The 25,024-nt window shown below is 43.7% G+C and overlaps 1 protein-coding gene across 7 annotated transcripts in view; it reads left to right on the top strand.

Annotated features, from left to right (window-relative positions):
• Nucleotides 1-25,024, top strand: part of exoc7 (exocyst complex component 7) — a 39,519-nt gene that overhangs the window by 10,496 nt on the left and 3,999 nt on the right. Inside the window, exons 4-19 of one of the 7 annotated variants that reach the window (XM_052032957.1) lie at nucleotides 863-968; nucleotides 2,304-2,526; nucleotides 4,137-4,304; nucleotides 4,593-4,604; nucleotides 6,088-6,180; nucleotides 7,339-7,407; nucleotides 14,312-14,457; nucleotides 15,556-15,708; nucleotides 16,382-16,480; nucleotides 17,237-17,299; nucleotides 18,024-18,090; nucleotides 18,919-18,957; nucleotides 20,205-20,270; nucleotides 23,472-23,592; nucleotides 23,945-24,040; nucleotides 24,645-24,708. In XM_052032957.1, the coding sequence (XP_051888917.1) occupies nucleotides 863-968; nucleotides 2,304-2,526; nucleotides 4,137-4,304; nucleotides 4,593-4,604; nucleotides 6,088-6,180; nucleotides 7,339-7,407; nucleotides 14,312-14,457; nucleotides 15,556-15,708; nucleotides 16,382-16,480; nucleotides 17,237-17,299; nucleotides 18,024-18,090; nucleotides 18,919-18,957; nucleotides 20,205-20,270; nucleotides 23,472-23,592; nucleotides 23,945-24,040; nucleotides 24,645-24,708 (1,585 nt within the window). The remainder of the gene's footprint in view (nucleotides 1-862; nucleotides 969-2,303; nucleotides 2,527-4,136; nucleotides 4,305-4,592; nucleotides 4,605-6,087; nucleotides 6,181-7,338; nucleotides 7,408-14,311; nucleotides 14,458-15,555; nucleotides 15,709-16,381; nucleotides 16,481-17,236; nucleotides 17,300-18,023; nucleotides 18,091-18,918; nucleotides 18,958-20,204; nucleotides 20,271-23,471; nucleotides 23,593-23,944; nucleotides 24,041-24,644; nucleotides 24,709-25,024) is intronic. The other 6 variants (XM_052032958.1, XM_052032952.1, XM_052032959.1 and 3 more) reach the window with 6 other exon arrangements.

The raw sequence follows: 25,024 nt of genomic DNA, 5'->3' as shown, positions 1-25,024 counted from the left end.
AAATGCTCAATTTATGATTTTCTTTGCCTTGTTCTACTGCCATGTAAGTTTCTGCTCAGCTTGAAACATCCCATTCTCTGCTCTGGGGGGTGCATACACTATATTAAATCAATGGCAAGGGTTTTCATCAATAATTTACATTGAAAATGTGGCATTGAAGGGGGTTAGTATGAACTTTTATTAGAGTAATGCAAAGCAGAAGTTGGGAGGTTATGTTGTGATTGTACAAAATGTTGGCGAGGCCACACTTGGAGTATTGTGTTCAGTTTTGGTCACACTGTCATAGGAAGGATGTGATTAAACCGGAAAGGGTGCAAAAAAGATGTACCAGGATGTTGCCAGGACTCGAGGGACTGAGTTATAGGGAGAGGTTGGACAGGCTGGGCCTTTACTCCTTGGAGTGCAGGAAACTGAGGGGTGATCTCATGGAGGTATATAAAATCATGAGGGGCATAGATAGCGTGAACATTCTCTTTTTTTTCCAGGGTTGGGGAATCGAAAATTAGAGGACGTAGTTTTAAGGTCAGAGGTGAAAGGTTTATTAAGAACCTGAGGGGCAACTTTTTTTTTTACACAGCGGGTGGTAGCTATATGGAACCAGCTGCCAGAGGCGGTGGTTGAGGCAGGTACATTAGATACATTTAAGAGGCATGTGAACAGGTATATAGATGACAAGAGTTTAGAGGGATATGGGCCAAATGCTGGGACGTGGGATTAGATTGAATATACATCTTGGTCGGTGTGGACACATGTGGGCTGAGGGCCTTTTTCCATGCTATATGACTCTGTGACTCTATAAAGCAGGAGATGACTGTTTTCCAAGTTACTGATCTGTGGTACCCCTCTCCCATTCTCTGATCAGTCCTGCTGGAAGGCTGGAGGAATACCTGAACTGTATGGCAAAGATTCAGAAAGCCGTGGAGTACTTCCAGGACAACAATCCAGACAGCCCCGAGCTGAATCGGGTGGTAAGTGGAAGGCACAATTGGCTGCAAAATGTGATTTGGTTTTGCATAGATCATAGAACAGTACAGCACAATACAGGCCCTTCGGCCCACCATGTTGTGCCGACCTTTTAAACCTCACCTAAGACTATCTAACCCCTTACTCCCACATATCCCTCTATTTTAAATTCCTTTATATGCTTATCTAACAGTCTCTTGAACTTGACCAATGTATCAGCCTCCACCACCACCCCAGACAGCGCATTCCATGCACCAACCACTCTTCAGGTGAAAAACCTCCCTCTGATATCTCCCTTGAACTTCCCACCCATTACGTTAAAACCATGCCCTCTTGTATTGAGCATTGGTGCCCTGGGAAAGAGGCGCTGGCTGTCCACTCTATCTATTCCTCTTAATATTTTGTACACCTCTATCATATCTCCTCTCATCCTCCTTCTCTCCAAAGAGTAAAGCCCTAACTCCCTTAGTCTCTCCTCATAATGCATACTCTCTAAACCAGGCAGCATCCTGATAAATGTCCTCTGCACCCTTTCCATTGCTTCCACATCCTTCCTATAATGAGGTGACCAGAACTGGAAACAGTACTCTAAGTGTGGTCTAACCAGAGTTTTGTAGAGCTGCATCATTACCTCGTGGCTCCTAAATTTGGTCCCTATGGAGTTTATGGCTCCTTGTGATTATAGGGTCAGAAGTCTGCCATTCAGCCCCTCGAACCATCAATGACCTCAAGATAATTTGGAAAAACAATGGGACTAGTTCATACTAGATAGGAAAGCACCCCAAAGTTGGCTGGTATATTAATTCGTGTCACTGGGTGTGAAATTCAGGCTCTCTCTGCTTCTGTGGGGAAATAAGCAAATCCTTGGCTTATGGCAGTTTGCTTTTAGATATAAAAATTCTCAGTTTCCCCAAGATTACATGAGTGGATAATGGAAGTTCCAAACTATGATGTAGGTAAATGGATTATAAAGCAAAATGGGTGAAAAGGTCCAGATTCAATTCCTCCCTTCTGCTTGGGTTGCTGGGGTTAGCAAGAGAAAACTGTCCACATGGTGAACCACCCCCTTTGTGATGGACAGATCTGAATGACGGATCAGGCTTGACTCTGATGACTTGTGCATTCAAATATTAAGGTGACAGATCCTAACTGGGTGAAGCTTTGCTGCTTGCTGTTTGAGAGTTGAGAGCCGCTGGCAGTAGTCATTCACTTTAGAAGGAGAGGTTGATTGCACCAATGATTTGTGTAACAGATCCCTTTCATGGAAGAAATTATTGCTGTGCTGCAGAGAAGGATTGCTTCTATTCTTCAAAGAATGATGATTCTGAATTGTTTTACAGAAATTTCTCTTTGAAAAAGGCAAGGAGTCTTTAGAATCAGAGTTCAGAAACCTCCTAACTCGCAACAGCAAACCGGTGCCACCCGTTGTCATCCTGGACCTGATCGCTGCTGATGAAGAAATTGAGACAACAGATGAAGTGCTTCTGGAGCACCTCCCTGAGAATATTCTGCAGGATTTGATCTGTATTTCAGGGTGGTTGGTGGATTATGGGAGAAACCTTGGTATGTACTGTGGAGCAGTGGTGTAACATAGTGAACATCAGCACCCCACCTACTTTTCCTCTTCTAACTTGATTATTGGTAACTATTCAAAGGGTGTGAAATTGCAGTGATTATAAATCGATTTGGAATCCAAAGGCCTGAACTAATGATCTGGAGGCATAAATACATTTTGCAAAAGTTTTAATTTGGTCAATTAAATAAATTCTGAACTTAAAAAGTCAAGTAGTGGAAACCACTCAGTTGCATCAGGCCAGCTTGAGTGGTGGTGGCCAACCGTTGCTGAGGCTAATAGGGTTGGGCAATAAATACTGATCTTGAATGACTTTTTTACATAAGTAATGAGTTGTTTTCAATGTGAATGAGCACAATTTGGGGACAAACATTAAGCCAGCAATCTACCCTAGAAAGAGAAAAGTAGTGCCTTAACACCGTTTGGAACCAGTGTTTCATAGTTGATGTACTTTTGAAGTATGGTTGTTGTAAGGATTGATATTTGGTGCTGAAGTGTTCTTGTAGAGCCATGGGCACAACTATTCTTTGGCGATTGTTAACCTTAGAACAATACAGGCCCTTTGGCCCACCATGTTGTGCTGACCTTTAAACCTCGCCTAAGACTATCTAAACCCTTCCTCCCACATATCCCTCTATTTTAAATTCCTCCATATGCTTATCTAACAATCTCTTGAATTTGACCAACGTACCTGCCTCCACCACCACCCCAGGCAGCGCATTCAATGCCCCAGCCACTCTCTGGTTAAAAAACCTCCCTCTGATATCTCCCTTGAACTTCCCACCCATTACTTTAAAGCCATGCCCTCTTGTATTGAGCATTGGTGCCCTGGGAAAGAGGCGCCGGCTGTCCACTCTACCTATTCCTCAATGTTCTGTACACCTCTATCATGTCTCCCTTCATCCTCCTCCTCTCCAAAGAGTAAAGCCCTAGCTCCCTTAGTCTCTCCTCATAATGCATACTCAATAAACCAGGCAGCATCCTGGTAAATCTCCTCTGCACCCTTTCCAACGCCCCCACATCCTTCCTATAATGAGGACAGTTATAATTCCTATAATTGTTTAAGCTACTTGTTTTCATGTGTCAGATGACTGGTCTGTTGGCCAACTGTTTGGGACCCTTTCTCACCAGTGCTTCCTTCTGCTATCACTTGTTTTCTTTCCCTTTTCTGTTTCCCTTCCTAGTCCCTCTCCCTCAGAGGCAGTCCATTGGTTGCATAGATGCTCGGTGCAAAGCTTCTATCTTTTCAATTTTTGTAAGCACTTAGGAAGATGCCAAAGTCCGCTGTGGAAATGAGAGAATAGTCTGGAGTTAATTAGATGGCATCTGAAAAAGCGTTGGGTGGCTCCCTTGTAAGAATCAATCAGTTTTCAAGTGTAGTAGAAACCTCACATTCAGATTTTAAATGATCTGTTGTGCATTTGTAGTTCTAATGGGCTCCTGTGAGGAAGGTTGCCGTATACATTTTATTTTTCAGAAACAAGTTTTGTTGTTGCAATATAAAATGATGCAGAAGATCCTAACTACAACTCGAAGGGGATAGTTACCTCTGGATTTCAATTTGCTTCCTTGGCCTTGACTTGTACAATCTCCCTTGCAGATTTTATGAATGTCTATTACCAAATCCGTTCCAACCAGCTGGATCGCTCAATCAAAGGCCTGAAAGAGCATTTCCGCAAGAACAGCTCATCCTCTGGCATACTGTACTCTCCTGCCATGCAGAACAAAAGGAAAGATACCCCCAGTAAAAAGGCCATCAAGAGACCAGGTTTGTATCGTGCTGCTGTTTTAATTGTTCCTTTTTTTTCTTGCTCGCCACCACTCGTCATCTTCCTTTTACTTCCCAACAAGCTGACAATAAGTCAGCTATGGGATGTTAATCTTGTGACAATTTTTTTTAAGCAATTCTTTCCTAAGGTCAAAAGCATCAATTAATGAAAAGTTCTGTTTTTGTTTCATTTTTTGGAGGGAGGGTGTTTCTTTTAAAAAAAAATTCTTTTTATTCACCACTAACTGTTATTTTTTCTTAATTTTCCTTTATGTTGATGAATTGCAGTCTTCATCCCAGGTAAATCATGCTTGTGTGTGCCCTTTAAGCCTTGCCAGTCTTTGATTGCCTGCTTGAGTGCTGTGTCCACTGCCTGTGGCACATGTTAAACTCTACTGCAGGAAGAAAGTATCCCAGTTTGTAGTTTGTCTCATTGAAAGCTTTTGGCTAATGCAAAATGTTGCTGCATAATCTGTAGTGTTTGTGCTGACTAATCCTAGGTGATTTGGTGTCATTTAAAACTCTAAAGATGTCTGAAAACTTTGGAGAAATTAAATTTTTGCACAGTTTGGGATTATTTGGGTCGTGCTTTTCCACAGATAAGTGGATGAGACTGCGATGGGCAGTTTATGACTTTAATAGGTTGCTTTAGATATGGCAGAATAATTTATAGCTGGTTCTCATTTTCCATGTTAGATCCTTATCCAAGACAGTGTCCTCAAGCTATTGAGAAGGGAAATGCAGCCAAGTGGCTGTTGGATTAGATTGACAGACACCACACATTTTAACCCAGGTCAATTGCTGATGCATTTGCTAAGGGGACTTCCACATTTTAACTTTATTTATTGCTGCCTGTAAATCCAGCTTTGTTAAATACTTCAATTTCCTGTCACTTGAAGTATTGTAATGTATTACTGTTAATATCTGGTGTTTCTGATGAAGATTGTGGAGGCTCCACTACTAGCAGGAATAAACAGCCAACCCCATCCTCCTAAAAGAGGGTAATGGATGTGAGCAGTTAAGGCATTATTCAGTGAGCAGAAAGTACAATTACTGGTTGGGTGGGTGGAGGTGTGAAGTTTAGATTTTTAACTCTACAAACCGGGCAGATGTGGGGCTGATGTGCTCTAACTTTAATCAGAGCCGTTTTGACAGATGTTAAGTTGTCTGTCAAAAATCAGTAGAGTCTTGATCCACAGATGCTGGCTGGACTCTGTTAATACCTTCTGAGTTAGTTCTCCAATGTTGTGTAAGTAATGGTTTAAATTAGCGCTGTGCTAAATTTGTGTACAGTTTTGTGTGGTTAAGGGGAGCTCATGGCATATTATAAATTCAAGTTTGTAAGTCGTGCCCCTGCATATAAAGGAGCTGGGAGTTGTATGCAGTGTTATTGATGTTTCTCCAAAGTTTTCTTTGTAATTGGACAAAAAGTCTGGGTGAGGAGAAATTGGAGGGTTCTGAACATGCAGTCAATGAGTAATTGGAAATATTTTTTAGTTGTAGTTAAAGGTTTATGAACTGTAAAAGTAGAAATTTATTTTTAAGTGGAATGTAACATAGTTTAAGATTGTTAAACAATGATCTAATTTTTTTTATGTTTTACTCTGCTCTTAAGTTTTTGTGATGTCTGTTTTAAGTAGCTTTTTGTTTTGCTTTAACATCTGTCTTGGTGCGAGAGTTTACTAGCAAATACTCTGGACATAGTGTGGTGTTGGTGGCAGGGATCTGGTGTTTCTCACTGATTTGCCTAGGTCTTGTCTTTTCTGCATCACTATGGTAACAGGCACAATTCGTAAGGCTCAGAACCTTCTGAAACAATATTCTCAGCATGGGCTGGATGGCAAAAAGGGTGTTTCTAATCTCACTCCCATTGAAGGTAATCATTTCCTTGACCCAGGATGTGCTTCTTCCTGCCTTTACTACAAAGTCTTGCACTTCATTAACACACCTGCTGCTTCCTAAGAATTCTAACTCTCATGCAACTTCCACACATCTAATCTGCGCCTCTAAAACTTTGGATGGGAGTGTCAATCTTGCAAGCATCCGCTGAGAATTATGTCTGACTGTTGCAGGCTTGGTTTGAGTCCAGTAGTCACTGATCGGGTTGGTGTGGGAGGAGAGAAAGGAGAGGGTATGAGAAGGTTAGTTAAAGAGCTTGTCCTGAATGAGAAGGAAGTATCAAATGGAAAGGATTCTTGACCACAGGCTGCAGATGGGATTCTAAACCAGGGTCAAATATGTCACTAGCAGTGATGGGAGTGCCTTCTAGAATGAATGGAGTGGCTTCTACAGCCTGTCTGTGTTCTGGGGTAGAACAGATAGATTGTATGTAACTAGTAACAGATGAAATTCCAGACGCTGAGGAGGATTTTATATAACACTAATGGTAGAGTGTATTCTAAAACCAATAATGTTATAATATCTATTTCAGTACATTAAAATATCCGGTTCACTTCTTACCAACTTCTTTGCATATTGTAGGAATTTGCAACATATAAACAAAATCTTAAAACTCTTCCAGTCGACGCATTGTAACATCAGTGGCAGGCAGCTGTTGTCAGTGAGATGAATTTGTATAATGAGTTTCCAATATAAATTCTATAGTTATAATGGGAATAGGTTAAAATGGGTGATAAGTTGTCTTGTATGTCTTGGCCCAGTTACTATTGTCCTCTATTCCACTTCACCTTGGTGAATATATGGAAATCTGGAAGGTGTAGTTCATAACTGGCAAAGTAAGTGGGCTAGAAAGAGATATGAATATACTTTGGCAACCTCCCTGATCTGTTCATGAATTTGGGATCTCAGACCAAGTCCTGTACAAATTACATTTTGATTGACATTTAAAAAAAAATGAAACTCTACATGAAATTTGGATTAGAAGAAATCATTGTCTTGTTGGATTGCACTCCTTTCTAAAGTCTGACAACTGATGGGAGGGTTTTCTTTGAGAATGTCCATATGTGCCCATAGTCCGTCCTCTCAGCAGCTCTGGATCAACCCCTTCTGTTTCTGCTAATTAACATCTGACCAGGTCATGATCACGAGTTGCGAGTTAAACATCTCTCAGAGCCGCTGAATGAGAAGCATGGCCCTCCCATGGGTAAGTTGTATATTACTTTAAGAACAAAAAAAGCAAAGCTCCTTCGACTTTTTTTGTTTAACAATGTTTTAATTTTAGCATGGAAATAACAGTTCAAATTTTTAATTGCTGAATAATTTACCTAGCATACATTTTTCTTTCATGTTGAGCCTTTGCCTTCTTTTCATCTCCGTATCCTTTCATGGCTGCTCATCCCTACCATTTCATGTTCCTCCTCCTCCAGCTCTCACTGAGTGGAGGGGTTGTAGAGTCTACTGTGGCTTAGAGGGTACCTCTGACCTAGAGAAGGACGGCGAGGCTGCCGTTCTATTGTTCATTGGCCCTTCATCCCTAAAACCTTTTTGCTGAGTGTGAGGCACCACTCCCATCTGGTACAGTCAGAAAATGGACAAATGGTGTGAGTTCAGTGCCTACTATACTGGTGCTAGGCAATATCCCCAAATTGTACAGCAGAATTCTTATAATATCGCAAAGTTATCTCCTGTCTGTTTCATTTTAGCTTCTCATAGGAGTCTAAATATGATTCTACTAATGTATGGTAATGGCTTGAAACTGTTTCCTTGTATTGAGATTTACAAGCAAGATGATCACTTGAATTTGATGAAAGTCAAAGCCTGTTCAGTGTAATAAAAAAGTATTTGGGATGGAGAGGGCTGCAGAGCACTATTCACGTTGTAGCGACCACTTCACGGTTACAGCCTGCAGTGCAATGATTTCTGTAATGCTGTGTGGGAACTGTTAAGTAACTCTCTGAGCCAGCTCCTTGTGACAGGGCTAGAGATTGGCAGCTGTTATCCATGCTGATGGTGTTCAGTGGGTGCAGGGACATCATCACTTGTACAGTTGTAACGTAGGTGTAAATTACTCTGACTGTTACTCTATTATTCTTCCTCCTCATGTGCCTGCCACAAGCATCAACTGTGGCTCAGTCGCATCCTCGCACGACTCTGAAGTTTGTGGGCTTGTCGCACTCCAGGTTTGGGCTGACATTTTCGTGCAGTACTGAGGGGGTATTGGAGGTGCTGTCCTTTGGTGTGATATTAAGCCAGGAGCCCATGTTAAAGATCTAATTAAAACAGGTCATTTGGTCATAATAATGTTTTTGTGTGGGAACTTGCAATGTCCATATTTGCTGCTACATTTTGTACTCTGCAACTGCGATCATGTTTCAGAAGTGACTGATTAGCTGGTGCAGCTCTTACTATATCATGAGGTAGCGAAAGGCCCTGAGTAAATGCAGATCTGACTTTGTTTAGTATTAGTTCTCTTCCACTACCCAACAGATCAGATGTCCTGATGATTTATCACTGAGATTTTAGCTATGTATTCATCTTGCTTAACAGTGGGTAATGGACATAGAGGAAAGGCTCCTGCAGGACTTTTATTTTTAAATAAAGGTCTGGGTCTTTAACATCATCCAGCCGTGGACCTTGGTGTTTTGGCTTCCAGACCGTATATCTGATTTGTCTTCAATCCCACCATGGTCTGCATCCCCTGCACGTCAAAAGATATGGTAGAAGGAGTAAGTGTTCCATAGCAGAGGTCAGGGCTTGAACCTTGACTGGGGTAAGTCATTCAACCACTCCAGTCTTGATTTACTTGCGACTGCTCTGTACCACAATTTGATTTGCTTGTACAAAAATAAATCGACTTCTGTGGGACATTTTGTTCTAATGTGCTGGGGCTGTGTTACCTCAGTACTGTCGTCATCATAATAGGCCATTTATAGCAATGAGTATTGAATGAATCCTAATAACCAGTACATAGCAAATGAAAACAGTTCAACGTGTTTTGCTGTTGGATACACACCAAAACTGTTCATTTCACTACAATCTCTAATTTACAAAGAGCTGACTCCCCCCTTTCTAACTTTGAATCTGATGAAAAGGTGAACGGGAGGCTTTGCCACATCGCTCTCTCAGTAACATGTTTGTGACGCACTGGCTGTCCAAGTGACTTAAATCGGAGAAATGTCACTGTGAGCTACACCCACTGGATTCTGTCTGGTGGCTGGTTAAGTGAGGAAGCCTTGGGTGATGTGATTTGCTTGTAGAATGATGACTGAGAGATGAGATGTACTGTGGAGGTGGTGGGTTAACAGTTTCCCGCAGTACAGATGCACACATCCTGAAATGTGTATGGCATTGACAGAAACACGTGAATGGACACCTCAGGCACGTGTGGTGTGTAGGAGGTGGACGGCTGTGCTGTTGACTTAGCATGTTGTCAATGCTTGGTGTGTGAAGGCCAAGGATAGGGGAGAAAACGAAGGCTAACTGAGATGAGGGTGAGTGTGTTGGGGATGGTAAATAAATGGTTTGATTTTTGTTTCAAATTTTGTTCCTCGTATGTGTATGACATTTAGCTGACCAGAGTAATTATTGCATTAGATAACCTCAGGACTCTGACTTTGCAGCATTTAAGTACTTGGCATTGCCTTTAAAATTTCTCTTCAACACAAGTAATTGGATGCCAACAAATTTTGGTTCGCAGACAAAAGTTCTGTCTCGTGTTCTTGCCTCTGGTACGTACTTTGCTGGTATGTTGTATTACAGGCTGAGTAATGTGGGTTTGGTTAGCGTTCCCTTCCTTGCTCTTCCCTCCCCCTCATTGGAGCCAGTAACATGCCAGTGGTGGTTAATCCACCCTCCTTGGCGGAGGCGACAAACTTCTGAGTATCTATTAGAAGAAAGAATGTGCACAGGAACGTAAAAAATGGGAGCTGGAGTAATTCAGTCCCAGCTTACTCCGGTATTCAATAAAGTCCTGGCTGATCCTGTCCACTTCTCGATCCCTGCATTCAATAATGTCCATAATTGTATTGATCTTGGCCTGCAATGTAGAGAATTTCCTCAATGTACAAATATTTAATTTACATATTTTTGCCGTAGTACCATTGGCCCTTTATGGTATGTGTCTTTTGATTAACAAATATATTTTTTACTGTAATGAATAGAGTGCCGCTCTCCACACATGGGAATAGACTGTACCAAAAACCCACAGTACATTTTGACAAGCCATTTCGAATTACAGAATTTTGCACAATGAAGTGTTTTTCTGGGAATGCAGTCCTTTTGTACTTCGAGGAGTGGCTGCATTCAGTGACTGCACACCCATGTTCCTTTTTGGGTCGACAGTTACAGAGATTCCCGTCCCTGTGAGAGGAGGAATTTCTCCTTGCTCCTAAATTGCTGAGACTCTCTCCCCTTGCTCCAGACTCCGGCAATCTTTTTGTCTCCTCTGCCAAGCCGCTTCAGAATCACTCGATTAGATCACTTCTTACTCGACTAAACTCTGGCAAATATTAGGTTCATTATCCTCGATCTCTCTCCAGAGGAGCTCTGAGGAGTTCGGAGTTTGTAACCAGTAGTCCTTGTCAGAAAGAAAAAGGCTGCAGATGCTGGAAATATGCAGCAGGTCAGGCAGCATCTGTGGAGGGAGAAACCTAGTTAACGTTCTAGGTCTGATCTCTCATCAGAATGGGGAAAAGTTAGAGGTTAAAAGTTGTAGGGGAGACATGGAAGAAGAAACATGTTTGTGTTGGGTGGAGACTGAGGCAGGTCAAATGCCACAAGTGGTGACGGTGCCTGCTAAGAGGGGGTTGAAAAGCTGATCTGCCTGAAGGAGGTGTAAATAGAAGAGATGAACCGTTACAGAGGAGAAAGAACAGATGCTAAAGCTGAGAAATGCAGATCGCTGCAGTTACAGGAAACCTGAGAAAGTTTGGAAATACTGAGCAGGTGAGACAGCATCTGCAGAGCACGCAAGGAGAGAGATGTTTTGTGTTATTCCATCAGAACTCGTCAGTCTGAAACAACTAACCTTGCTGTTCATCTGAACTTGTTGAATTCAGTAATGGGCAAGCATTTCACCCCACGGCCAAGGTTGTTGCCCAGCACAATCCCAGAACAATAATCCCAATCTGGGAGTGACTGGGGGGGGGGGGGTGCGGTGGGGGGGGGGGGGGTAGTTGTGTTGTGGGGAGCTCAGAGGTGTTTTAGCTATAAACCTATCAGGAATTGGAAGAGCTTGCCTGACTACCCATTGGATATCATCCATTTGGTAATGGAGTATCCATTCACTTTTCAGTGACTGCAGAGATGGGATGCTGTTCCTTGAGCTGTGGGACAGTGCGAGAGGTCGAATTGGGATGGCTCTCCTACAAAGCCAACTTTGCCCCTGTGCCTATTTCTTTGTCCAGGAATCTTCACACCAGACTGACCTTTACTTTCATCTTTTTTGAATTCTAGATCCATCTGAACCCCTTCCTCTGGCCTGTTACTCACCAGATCTATTCCCTGCTAATTGCCATTGTTGACATTGGGCCTCTCGATTTTTCCACTTTTCTTATTCACTGTAACCTCCTTCCCTCTGAAGCTGCAGCACTCTGCTCACTGAGGGCCGCCTCCAACATTGTCATCAGACTCGAGAGTGCTGCCACTGTATGACGAGCTGACCTCCACCTTGTGGAGGTTAAACTACAGGACACTGACGCACCTCACACCTCCCTCTGAGCCATCACCTCCGCCAGTCCATCACCTCACTTCCTCTGGAGAGCTCTCCACAGCCCTGTAGTCTCTCACAGCTTGCTACCAAGGCTGTCCCAGTACACTCGTTGTTTTGGCTCATTCTTTTCCCACAGAACATGTCATACAGTGACTTCTTTCTCCCCTTGTCCAGTCTCTGCTGGCCGTCGCTTTGACAGTTTCCAGGTCCCAACCAGCTCGTTTTCACCATGGGCATCCAGTTCCTCCTCCTCTCATTCCGCATCATGGCCTCTTGGCCCTCCTCGAACAGAGGTCCAACCAGTCCCCCTCCACTATCCTTCTTCCTGTCTGTGGTCATTCTCACATCGAACAACTTTTCCTTTAACTCCACTTGCTTCTTTCTGGAGCTACAGGAACCTGCACAGCTCCAACTTGTGCCTCTCCCTTGTTTAACGGTCCATGTTTCATGTGACTTGATCTCCCTTGCTTGACTTTCTCTCCATATTGGGTTGAGTAGTGGCCAATATCCTTTGCAAATCAACAGCTGCCACACGATTGTGACTACATCTCCTTTCACCCTGCCCAATGCAAGGATTCCAATCTTCTCATTTCTCCAGAGTTGTGTCTGTTCTGGTGATAAAGTCTTCACAACCATGTTTCTGCAACGTTCTTTCTCCTCAGCCAAAGTTAGCAGGGTCCTCAGTCGCCTTTGTTCCATTTCCTGCTCCCTCTGCCCTCATCAATTTTCCTTCCAGCCAGAGCAGGAATAGGGTTCTACTTGTCCTCGCCTTCCACCCCACTGCCCTCCACATGTAACATCCTCCGTAATTACTGGCACCTTTAACGAGATGCCACCTCTTTAATCATTCCAAACAGGCTGTTCTTTCACAACTCGCTCGTTCACTTCCCCAACACCCACTCCCCCTTCTCGTGTCACCTTCCTGAACAATCACTGCAGGTGCAGCTGCAGCCTTTTCACCACCATCCAGGGGCAGCAGTGATCCACCTGTACCACTGCATTAGTGTACTCACTGTGGTGGTCTCTACAGAAACCAAACGTTGACTGGGTAACCACTTTGTACAACACCTCCATTCAGACTGCACTGATGACCCTGAGCCTCCAGTTGCCTGTCACTTTGATTCTGCACCCAGTTCTCACTTTGACCTCATGTATTTCTCCAGTCAAGAAGTACATGAACTGGAGGAACAACAGCTCCTCTTCCATTTGGGGAACCCTTGGGACTCTGGTGAATTCAACAATTTCAGATATCCAGTCTTTCCAGTTTGTGTCAGAACTGGCAAGTTCTTTTGAAAGGTCACTAGGTTACAACATTACCACCAATTTCCCTTCCTACAGACGTTACTGACCTGGGTAGTTCCCACATTCTTTTATTCCAGGTTTCCAGAAACTACTTACAGTTTCAGAACTTTTTCTTTTTCTCTCCTTTTTCTATCGTCTCTTTTTACTTGTTTCTTTTTTTCATAGACAAATCAACCACAATTAACCAGCCTTCACTACCACTCAGTCATTCAGTCTGTCTTGGTCTCCCGACCATCGCTTTCTCCACACTCTTCTGCAGCTTAAAGGTTGTTTTCTCACTTTTCTGGTGAACGGTTTTCGACAAGAAGTGTTGACTCTTATCTCTCCAAAGATGCTGCCTGACCACCTGAGTATTTCCAGCATTTTCCGTTTTTATGCAGGGTCTCGACCAGAAACATTGACAATTCTTTTCCCTTCACAGATGCTGCTCGACTGCCTGAGTTCCTTCAGTTTGTTTTCTACTTGATGTTTTTATTCTTGGTCCTTGTAGCTAAAGAGTGACCCCTACTGGGAATGCACATGCAGCAAGCTTGGTCTAGGCTGCATTTCCACACCTCCAGATCTCTTTGTGTTCCTATTTGCCGTGGAAATCACCATTAGATGTAATTTTAAAGTCTTTCCCAATTAAATTCATTACTACGCATTTTAAATTAAAGCTTTAAAATATTATAGTGTACTGTGTTAAATGCAATTTTTAAAAGTAATGTCATCTTAGGGATAATTTCATCTTTCTACATGGGCAAAAAGTTTGCTCAGTGGATTACTCTGCATATGAACAATTTGGATCAGAAACGGTGGTCGAGCTTTCAGAGGGATTCCTGCCCTTGTTCTGTATGCTTTCTTCCTCTCCCTTCCCCTCCTGGCTACCTTTTGCCGTGTTCCGTTCCTATGTCTGATAAGCCAATCCCGTCAGTTTCCCAGTATCCTTCTCAAGTATCAGTAGGTGCTGCCTGTCAGCACGTTGTCTCCACGTCCGCCAGCCAGTGGGAATAACGTGACCTGTCAGTGGAACCTTAGGCAGAATAAATGCTAAACTTGTACTGGGAATGTCTGTCTTGTCTTCCTTGCATTCTTAATTTTTCTTCTGTTTACTCAGGGAAGGAGGATATAATGGACAGTGAGATTGATTCTTACATTCACTGTATCAGTGCCTTTGTAAAGCTGGCACAGAGCGAGTACCAGTTACTGACGGAGATCATTCCTGAGCATCACCAGAAGAGAACCTTTGACTCCCTGATCCAGGTGGGATCTCAGACCTGTTCACCTTATTGATATTTCTCCATTAAATCAATTAAAACATATTCTGATTCATATTTTAATGTTCTATTAAGCAGATAGCACTGTCAGAATTTGTAACTTGAGGATTTTTTTTCCCTGCTTCAGTAAAGTAGCTGAAATATTTTAATGTTTGAAACCAATTGTCCTGCCCTTAAGACTGGGGCTGGCTGAGGGAGGTTAGAAGTACATCTGTAATTGGGCAATCATTGTGTGTTGCTGGGCAGGTGACCGATTTCCTCATGAGCCTTGTTGCAATCAGGAGTTGGACAGCACTGTTGCTCGTCCTTGGTATCACACTGTGGGTGGACTTCGGGCTTTAATCAAGGGCACTTTTGTACCTTTCCATTTTTAAAGTGTGTTTCCTAACTTCAGGATGTCCCAAAACATCTCTCATCAAATATTCCTTGTAGGAACTGCAGCGGCTAATTTCCACACAGCAAGTATGAGGTCATGTATTAATATGTATTGAGGAACAATTCACCTCTTGTTGAATGGCACCTTGGGATCTGTCTTGGAAGAGCCTTGGTTCAACACCTTTACTGAATGGAGAACCTTCAGCAGTCCTGTAACCTTAATACTGCACTGAGTCCAACTGGAGATTTTGAAAGGGATTTGAAGCTATAATGTTCTGAAGCAAGACTGCAGCTCACTGATCTGTGCTGATTGAAGTTCCAAAAATTGAATATCTGGTCGCTTGTCTTGGGTCATCTGTGTGTGGGAGCTGATCTTGTGCAGAATGTCTGCCGTGTTTCCTACCTTATGACAGTGACAGCACTTGAATAATATTTCATTGCTATAAAATGCTCTGGCACGTCCTGAGGTTATGAAAGGCACTACAGAATGTTTCTTCACTGGGTCAACCTGTAGCCAGCCCTATCATTTTACCATAATTCTGTCTGCCTGTTCAGGTGATACTTCTCTCAAATTGTTAACGGGGCAGGCTGTAGTCTGTCCTGTGAACAGAATTTTGATGGATGAATCTGTTCGTGTTTAAGGGAAGGAGGAATATCTTCATGCTGGGTATTGGAGCCTGTGACTGGATTTGGTTCCTTCCTATTACAGGAAGCTCTGGACTCTCTGATGGTAGAAGGAGAGAATATAGTGTCCACAGCGCGCCGGGCTATCATGCGACATGATTACTCTGCTGTCTTAAACATATTCCCCATCCTTAAGCACCTCAAGCTGATGAAACAGGAATTTGATCAAGTTCTGCAGGTGAGTGCAGTTGTGGCATCAAACATAATGGTGGGAGGACAGGGGCTTGCAAGTACCATCTCCCTGGTACACGTGCAATCGAACTGGGAGACTAAGCTGCCACCTCGTCCTGTATAGTATATGACAAGAGGTATAGTACATGACAGGAAGAGGAGGTGCTGGTCGTATATGTAACCAGCCGATGTATGGTGCTGTATTACATTTGTGCACTTCTTCCCCCCTCCCCTAGCACTGGGTGTTTGAGTCTTGCAACATCCCCACACGTCCAGAACGGAGGTTGGAATATTGGATTTCTTTCCAACCAATGTGCTACCCTCTTGGTCAATATCTTTTGATCAGATGCCCCTTTGGGTTGATAAACAATCTGCTGGTGGAACTCAGTGGGTTGAGAAGCATCTGTGGGAGGAAAGGGACTGTTGACATTTGTGGTCGAAATCCTGATTCCTTTGGCAGATTGTTGCTCCAGATTCCAGCATCTGCGGTCTCTAGTGTGGCCCCTCTGGGTTGAGCAGCCAGCCTCAAAGCAGTTGAGGTTGTAGAGCTGTTAACCCCGAATTGTCCTTGCCTTCCCTTTCTGGGTGACCATAACTGCGGGAAATGGGGCATTTTTATTTCAGGTAAATGTGTTCTGCCTTGTGTTGAGCTAATTGTCTGCCATGCTTGCTTTGTGTAGGGCACAGCCGCCAGCACAAAGAATAAATTGCCAGTACTTATCACCTCTATGGAGACCACGGGTGCTAAGGCACTGGAGGAGTTTGCAGATAGCATTAAGGTAAATTGTGGGTCCGTGATGTTTCCCTTGGGTTTAAAGTCAATTTATTTTTTTGTTCTATGTGGTGAACAGTCTTCTGTAAAACATTGTTGACCTTGAGCTAAAGATTGTATAATGGTAATATAGTTCAGCTTTAAAGAGCCCACGTTATTAATTGGCCAGTTTAAGTTGTCACTTGTGTGTAGGTCAGTGGTACATTCTGGGGGGAGATGATGGTAATGTGCAAAGAATAAAATGGGGTTAGTGTAATCGGATGGTTGATCATCAGAACAAACTGAATAGGCTGAAATCCTCTTTCCGTGCTGTATGACTCTGATTTTTTTTTTTATCATCTCGTTGATGATAATTACTGTGGGTTTCAAACTGTGGAAAGTGTTCGAGGGGTTAGACGGGTCAGTGAAGTTATCACACAGGCCCAGAACCCAAAGTCCTGCAAGCGCTACAGTCGCTGGAGCTAGGACTGTACATGTTAGTGTTTACCTGTGAAATATTGGTCAACTCTTGCATTAGCCTGAGTCCATTTGAGACCAATTATTTTCAAACCTTTTTAAAGCCCAGCTCTAGCTCAAAGATTTTGTGGTGTATTCAACACTTCTTTTTCTCGTAATGGTCCTTAATGTCTTCCATATTCTGCAAAAAAAAATTACCTTCCTATCTTAGTTTTAAGGTTGACTCCTAAATAACAGACCTCCATCCTTTGAGGAAACTCTGCTGTTGCAACTGGACTTTCATTTTGATATTTTTGTTCTTCCATAGAATGATCCAGACAAGGAGTACAACATGCCCAAAGATGGGACTGTCCATGAGCTGACCAGTAATGTACGTTGGTAGGGTGCTGACACGTCCATTTAGTCCTGTAGCACTGTGTATGCTTTGGGTTAATCCCCAGTGCACAGTAAGAAACAAAACATGGCTTTGAGCAGGAGTTGTAAATGGGAGATTGTACAGCTGCCTCCCTCGCCCAGCAGAGAAATACATTGTGTGACTGCGTAAGGATGGTGCGATAGAGCCACAGCCTGCCAGCTTAGCTCAGCTTGGGGGAGGCAGTGGGACACTAAACGTGCAGAGAGGGGGGAAGCACGATCCTTCTCAACATCCAGAGTTCCATGGACAGGGTAGATAGCACTGGACAGGCCATTCGGCCCACGATGTTGCGCCAATCTTGATGTCAGTTTATACTAATTGTCCCGCTGTGTATCAGCCACATCCCTCCACTCCCTTCATATTCATGTGTCTATCTGAAGGCCTCTTAAACTCCACCAGACTGCCTGCTTCCACTACTACCCCTGGTGACCCACTCCAGGCGTCGTCTTTAAACTCCACCCTCCACCTGTGCCCCACCCCAACCTTAAAAGCATGTCCTCTGGCATTTGACATCTCTACCCTGATAGCTTGCTCATCCTCGGGGCTAGATGTGGGTGGAGAGAGGTCTCTGGCTGAGGATCTGGAATGAGGCGGGGGAATGGTCAGGAGAAATTGGTGGAAATTATAAAGTTCGCTACCTGAAGCTGTAAAGTCACTGAATTTTCTTTTTTATCTTCAGGCTATATTGTTCCTTCAGCAACTGTTGTACTTCCAGGAGACCGCCAGTGCAATGCTAGCATCTCAGGGTAAATATACTTACAGGTGTACAGAGAAGCACAGGTGGGAATGTTGCTGTGCCTTGTGTTTGATGCAAGTTGTTTTATCCTTCCATCCAGACGTTCTGTGATGTGACTTTGGTTTAAGGGGGAGCTCTCCAGCAGCCCGATATAGGGTTCACTAACTGCACGTGACTCTCCCCATTCTTTGAGATTTACCCGTCCGTAACAGAGGAATTCCTGCCAATGTAAAATCTGTAGTGTGGTGTTCACAAGTGCGAGACAGAGATCTTTTGAAAATTCAAGCTTTTCAAAATAGCTTCAACCCAGCCAATGAGTTCAAAAATTGTATGCTTTTGTCTTGCTGGCATATTTAAGTCTTTATTGGGTATTTATTTCAGAAACATATTTTCTCTCATTGCCTTTCATGAATTTGTTTTATCTTGGTTTTTGCGATGCTGCATTCATTCCCCGACACTCCTGACCCTCTGTTATGTCCATCGTGTAACCACCCACAGCCTCCACCCGTCTTGTGTTTAACTCCCTGACCCCCTCCGGCTACTACCTGTCTAGTATGCTTTCTCTGAACGCCTCTACCTATCTGTTGACGCATCCGGTACCAAGCCCCACTCCCGTCACTGCCAAACCTGTCTGTCCATTACTTAATTCCTCCACCTCGATAGGTCCACTCTTTGACCCCCATCACTGTCCGCCTGGTGTTGTTACCCACTGCCTAAGCTGCTTCTCTGGTGTTGTCATTCTCTAATCATCCACTGTTTTATTTAACTATTTTACTCTGCATTAATGACCTTCTAACTCTTTTCACTTTTGCACTTTTTGCTCTGCTCTGACCTATAGTTCTGGGGGACACTTACCATATCCCTTTAGACCCCAGAGGTGAGTCAATGGATCTGTAAGTCCCTTCATCTCTGGCATCTGTCTGTCGGTTCATGTTACTTCCGTGGAACCAATGCTGTTTTGAACTGTGTCTACTACTTCCTGTTGTTAACAGTTTATTCTCTCTTAAATGCATTCCCTGTCTATGTAGAGCTTGGGGTTGGATTTGGAGAGGGCAGTGCTCAGGGATGGAAGATAATTTGGGGGAAAACTACTGACAGATTAACCAAAACTAGGGCTTTATGTTGGATAATTCATTATGCCGATAGGCTAAATTATTCAGCTATGTGTTCTAAAGGGCGAGTTGGTAACCACCTCTGTACAGGGTAGAATGTGGTCCAGAAGGGTGAGCTGGTAACCTTCCGTCTCCAGCCAGTACCAAGGGTGATCCAAGTTCCAGAGAGCATTTGTTTTGTCCTCTCCCCTTCTCTGGGCCACCTCGCAACTGCATTTCATTACCTTGGAATCCAAAAATCTGCCTTTATCTATTAAATGAGCATCTACACCCACTCAGAGTAAAGACATTTCTCTTTACCTCTCTGAATGGCTAGTTCTTCATCCTGGGTCTGTGTTTCCTGTCTGCACTTTGGTGGGTATCAGCATGTCTGTCCTAGGGTAACCAGTGACCCCTCTGGGAGAGCCAGTGGGGCCACTCTTGGGTGAGAAGATGGAGGATGATTGGGGAAATCATTCCATTGGCATCAGGGGGGCAAGTTCGAGTGAGGGACTGAGCAAACAAAATACTGGGTTCCATGGTGTTGTAGATTAGCAGCTTCCTTTGGTTTTCCAGAATTCTATTTTGCTTTCAAAATTATTTCGTTTTGAACTATTTTGATCTTTGCCTGAGCTGAAATTAATTTGACTGTCAGAGGATGCACAAAGATAAACCTCCTGATCAAGTCGCCTTGACCTTGGCTCGGTGGATGAACCAGACGGGGTTGTACTGGAAGGAGCACTTCTTCTGTCCTCTCTCTCCCCCCCTCTCCTCCCTTCTCCGAGGGCTGTCATTACAGCTGTTCTGAGCAGTCTGGCGCACTGGTATCCCAATGGGGCTGATATCTGGGACGAGGTGGTTCCTAGGGAGATGGTGTGGGGGCGGAAGTAGAGGAAATGTTTGAAGATCCAGATGTCATCCATTGTTTGAAACATTTTGCACCTTATCCCACTGTCTCACCCCCTAAAACTAAGTTTTTTTTGAATGGATGATTTTGATTTTATAACTGAGACTGGAAATGGTTGACTTGCAGAGATTGGAACCTCGTCCAGCTCCTACAATTCTGAATTCAACAGGCGGCTCCTCAGCAACTACATCTGTGAGTATTGGTTCACAACGGGGTGGGGAAGGTGGTTGAGGTACCTGGTCAATAGCAGGATTTCACTGACCAGAGGACAGTAGATGCAGGTTGATAATGAGGTGTGTATTTTTACTGCCTATGTTTATTTAAGAATGTTATTCCTAAATTTGTTGACCATTATGCAATGGTGTTGGCATCTGTCAGTTGACCTTGTATTGGTTTATTATTGTCACTTGTACCGAGGTACAGTGAAAAACTTGTCTTGCATACCGATCGTACAGGTCAATTCATTACACAGTGCAGTTACATTGAGTTAGTATAGAGTGCATTGAGGTAGTACAGGTAAAAACAATAACAGTACAGAGTAAAGTATCACAGCTACAGAGAAAGTGCAGTGCAATAAGGTGCAAGGTCACAACAAGGTAGATCGTGAGGTCATAGTCCATCTCATTGTACAAGGGAACCGTTCAATAGTCTTACCACAGTGGGGTAGAAGCTGTCAAGTCTGTTGGTACGTGCCCTCAGGCTGCTGTATCTTCTACCTGATGGAAGAGGAGAGGAGAATGTTCCAGGTGGGTGGGGTCTTTGATTATGCTGGCTACTATGCTGACCTGAAGAATATTTAGCGTAAAGGGAGCTTAGTAGCTGGTGTTTACCAGCAGAACTTGTCATGTTTTAAATGTTTCTGTCTGCAACAAGGAAAGGAACTAATTATTCTGACAAAATCTTGTCCAACAGATGAGAGGCAAACAACAACAGAACTCCTCGTTTAGTATTAAATGCTTCTGACCTCAAACTCAATCTTTTTTTCCTTCGACAGTAATTAAAACTTAATCTGAGCCAGTGTTCACTTAACAATAGACATTGTGGGTTTGTGGACAGAGGAACAAAATACTATTAGCTGTAATGCCATTTGTATCTTCATTAAAACAGGGTCACCCATTTTCCCCTAAGTTCTGATGAAGGGTCCCAGACCTGAAATGTTAACTGTTTCTCTTTCCACAAGTGCTGCCTGACTGGCTGAGTTTCTCCAGCATTTTCTGTTTTTATCCAGATTTCCAGTATCTGCAGGTTTTTTTTATATTTTCACCCCATCTAGTTTACCTGGGGGTTTTATTTGAATGTTGCTGTTAGCACACAGTGCAACCACTGTGCAGAAACTGTGTGTCAGAGCTCGTCTCCTGTGGGGAAACCTGAACATGTAAAATACAAGCCCACTGTATTCTCTGAAGCAGCAAAGATTGGGTAGTCAGTGGTTCTGAAGTGGAACAATTAACCCCTTGCAGAGTTTGGTATCAGATTGTACAAAGATTGCCTCATCTGCACTGTGTTGATAGCAAAGAATGATTTCCATTTGTGGCAGGCACGGTTGTGTAGCGGTTAGCGTAACACTATTACAGCGCCAGCAACCTGGGTTCAATTCCGGCCGCTATCCGTAAGGAGTTTGTACATTCTCCCCGTGTCTGCGTGGGTTTCCTCCGGGTGCTCCCGTTTCCTCCCACGTTCCAAAGACGTACGGGTTAGGAAGTTGTGGGCATGCTATGTTGGCGCTGGAAGTGTGGCGATACTTGCGGGCTGCCCCCAGAACACTACGCAAAAGATGCATTTCACTGTGTGTTTCGATGTACGTGTGATTAATAAAGAAATCTGATCTGATGTAAAGTGTTTTACCTGATTGGATTGGGGGCAGAACTGGCTGTTTTTTTCACTCTGATCATTTTGCCGTTGTTTATGTCAAGCACCCCCATTACCCAGCTCTGACCTGCCCAGTTTCAGGTTACCGGCATTATTTTGATAAGTTGTGAATCATGATCTAGTCAAGCGAGCAGCTGAAAAATGGGATGGCTAGCATGTGAATGTTTGTTAAATTGGTGCTGAACCCTCCATTCTTTTCTGTCGTGACTTGTTCCCACTCGAGTGTGGGCTGAGATTGTGAGAAAGTTTGTTTTTTGTCCTAATTGGTCTGTGATTAATCCAGGATTTGGCAAAAGTGTGGACTTGTATTTATACAGTGCCCTTCCCCATCGAAGTTCTTCACAGTCAATAGTGTGTTACTTCAGCACGAGTCACTGTCAGAATTGTCCACCGCCAGTCTAACAAACAACAGTGCACTAATGGTTAGAGGTCCTCCCCATCTCACCAACACCTGACTTGTGTACAGCTCATAGATACGGACGAGGGTTTGGGAGACCGGTGGGAGGGACCCGCGGGCTGCTGTGGGGCTGAAGCCATCTTCTGCCAGCTGGGAACTCAGTTCCTGGCCACGGTTCCGACTTGTGAAGTTCGGGTTACAAACAGTTCACAGGACTGGAACCTGCCAACACCTGGGGAGGACCTGTATCTGTTTTTGGCAAATTTATTAAAGAAAATATTGGTCAGGACAGCAGGGATAACTTTGCTGTTCTTCAAAACAGTGGTCATAGGGTCTTGTAGCAAAGAGAGCACACTGGTTCCCTCAGTTTAACTTTCTATCCAAAATGACAGCTCCACTGATGCAACTCCTCAGTGCTGCTGAGATTATGACACATCCTAAATTTTATGCTCCCACTCTCTGCTGTGGTGAATCTAATTCCTTCTGATGCAGCAAGTGAGTTGCCCAGCAAGCCTCTGTTGACATCCAAAGCTAAAGGAAAGGTACCTGGTGCTCAGCTCAGATGGCTGTTGGTGCTAGGGACTTCCCTGTTGTCTGTTAAATTGCCTTATAAAGGGAATTCGAAACAAGAATTGGCTGTTCAGGTCCTTGAGCTTTGTATTTTATCGAATGATGACTGATCTATACCTTAACTGTTCATCTATTGCACTGTACTGCTGCCACAAAACGACAAACTTCATGTCATCTAAGTCAGTGGTAATAAATCTGATTCTGATACCTGTCTTTGTTTAAATTCTTTGGTCCATTACTTAAACAAATATCTATTACTTAGTATTATAAATTTTATTAGGTCCAGAGGCTTCCTGTACACTCACCTCTGCTAGAATCTGTGCAGAGACTCGTGTGGACAGAGCTGCTGTAGGTTGGTTCTTTCTCACTGTTAAATAGCCCGCCAGCAATCCCTGTTAAATCTCTGACATGTAACAGGCAGCCAGGAGAGAGTGGTGGTGAGAATGGCTCAGTGACGGAGAACATGAAGACTGGATAAAGAACAAACTCTTGTACATTGTACCTGGATTCTTGCTTACATCAGGAATTTTTTAAAGCAATTCCCTTTCTTACTGTAGGCAAAATACTCGGCAACTTGCAGCTGAACTTGCACAGCAAGGCCAAGGTTTACGAGGACACTGCGCTGGGCGCTGTCTTCCTTCTCAATAACTTCAACTACATCCTCAAATCTCTGGAGAAGTAAGTTTGTGATTAATTGTGTTCCATATTCTCAGGATAACAAACACAAAATTGTCCAAATATATAGAGAGAGATCCCAATTTCTGCTCTTACTCTCTCCTTGCTGTGAGTTATTCCCTCTCTATCCCGATTTAAATTTGTAGTTGCTTATGATTCTGCCCAGAAAGCTGCTGCCTGCCATGTGGGCTTCAGTGTGTTGTGCAGATGCCACTGTACATTATAGATCTCAGGTAGAGCTGGGCTGCCCTTTACCTTCCTACAATGATTATAGTCAAAGTTTTGTGACCGAGTGCGGTTACTTGTAGTTTAAAAGCAGAGTTAGTTTCCTAACTTCCAGTCTGATATCACACAGGTCCGAATTAATCCAACTTGTAGCGGTATCTCAGAAGCACCCTGACAAGGCATACAAGAGTCACATTGAAGAGCAACTCCAGACCTACCAGCGCAGGTAACTCTTGAAATAGAAACACACAATGCTGGAGGTTATCATCTGGTCAGGCAGCATCTGTGGAGACAGAGTCTTGGGTCCCTGTCCACATCTGCTGCCTGACCCAAGTGCTTCCAGCATGTCTGTATGTATTTCAGATTTCCAGCATTTGCACTTTTCTCCATCTTAGTTAACTCTTATTTAAGTCTTGTCCTTTCTAAAGTCGGTAACCAGTACTGGGACAATTCCACAGACATCACCAGCCCTCCTGTCCCCAGTCAAGAGTTTTCTGTGTCTATCAGTGTGCTCTTTGGATGTTGAAGCATCACATCTAATCCTGAATCTGACCCCAGATTCCCTTTCCCACAAGTAATTAGTTAAAAATGATTGAAGTGCGAGCTGTTTATTGGAATTGATGTTGATTTCCGGTCCCAGGGCTCTGGCCGCTGACTGTTTCGACTTGCACTTGGATGTCAGTTGGGGGAAGCCTGGGTGTTAAGACTGCACTCCCCACAACGTGTTGGCATCAGTGGTGTCAATGGGAAGGAGAGAGGGAAGGGGCTAGAGTCTTCTATATGTCAAGAAATCATACAGCAGCGTTTATTGTTTACCTCTATCTTCACAGCTGGTTGAAGGTCACAACACCCCTCACTGAGGGTAACCTACCTGCCTTCCAGCCCGGAACTAAAGTAAGTAGCACAGCTTTCCTTTCCGTTCACGGGCTCTGGCCATTTCTGCCAAAGCCAGTGTTTACGACACATCTTCAGTTGCCCTTGAGGAGGTGGCGTTGACAATATCCTGCTGAGACATTCCAGCTCACCATTTGAGTTGCACACAAGAGTTGACTCTCAGCAACGTGATGTCCTGCCTGGGTAGGACAGGTGATTTCCTTCCCTGCAGGATGGTAGTTATAACAATCTGATGGCTTCGTTTCATTCACTGTTGCTGATATTTGGCTCTTTTTATTCCAAATTTAATTAATAATTCCCTAGGTGCTGTGGTGGG

Source organism: Pristis pectinata, chromosome 18 (assembly GCF_009764475.1).
Source record: "Pristis pectinata isolate sPriPec2 chromosome 18, sPriPec2.1.pri, whole genome shotgun sequence".
NCBI lineage: Eukaryota > Metazoa > Chordata > Chondrichthyes > Rhinopristiformes > Pristidae > Pristis > Pristis pectinata.
This window is presented reverse-complemented; position numbering and strand designations above follow the sequence as displayed.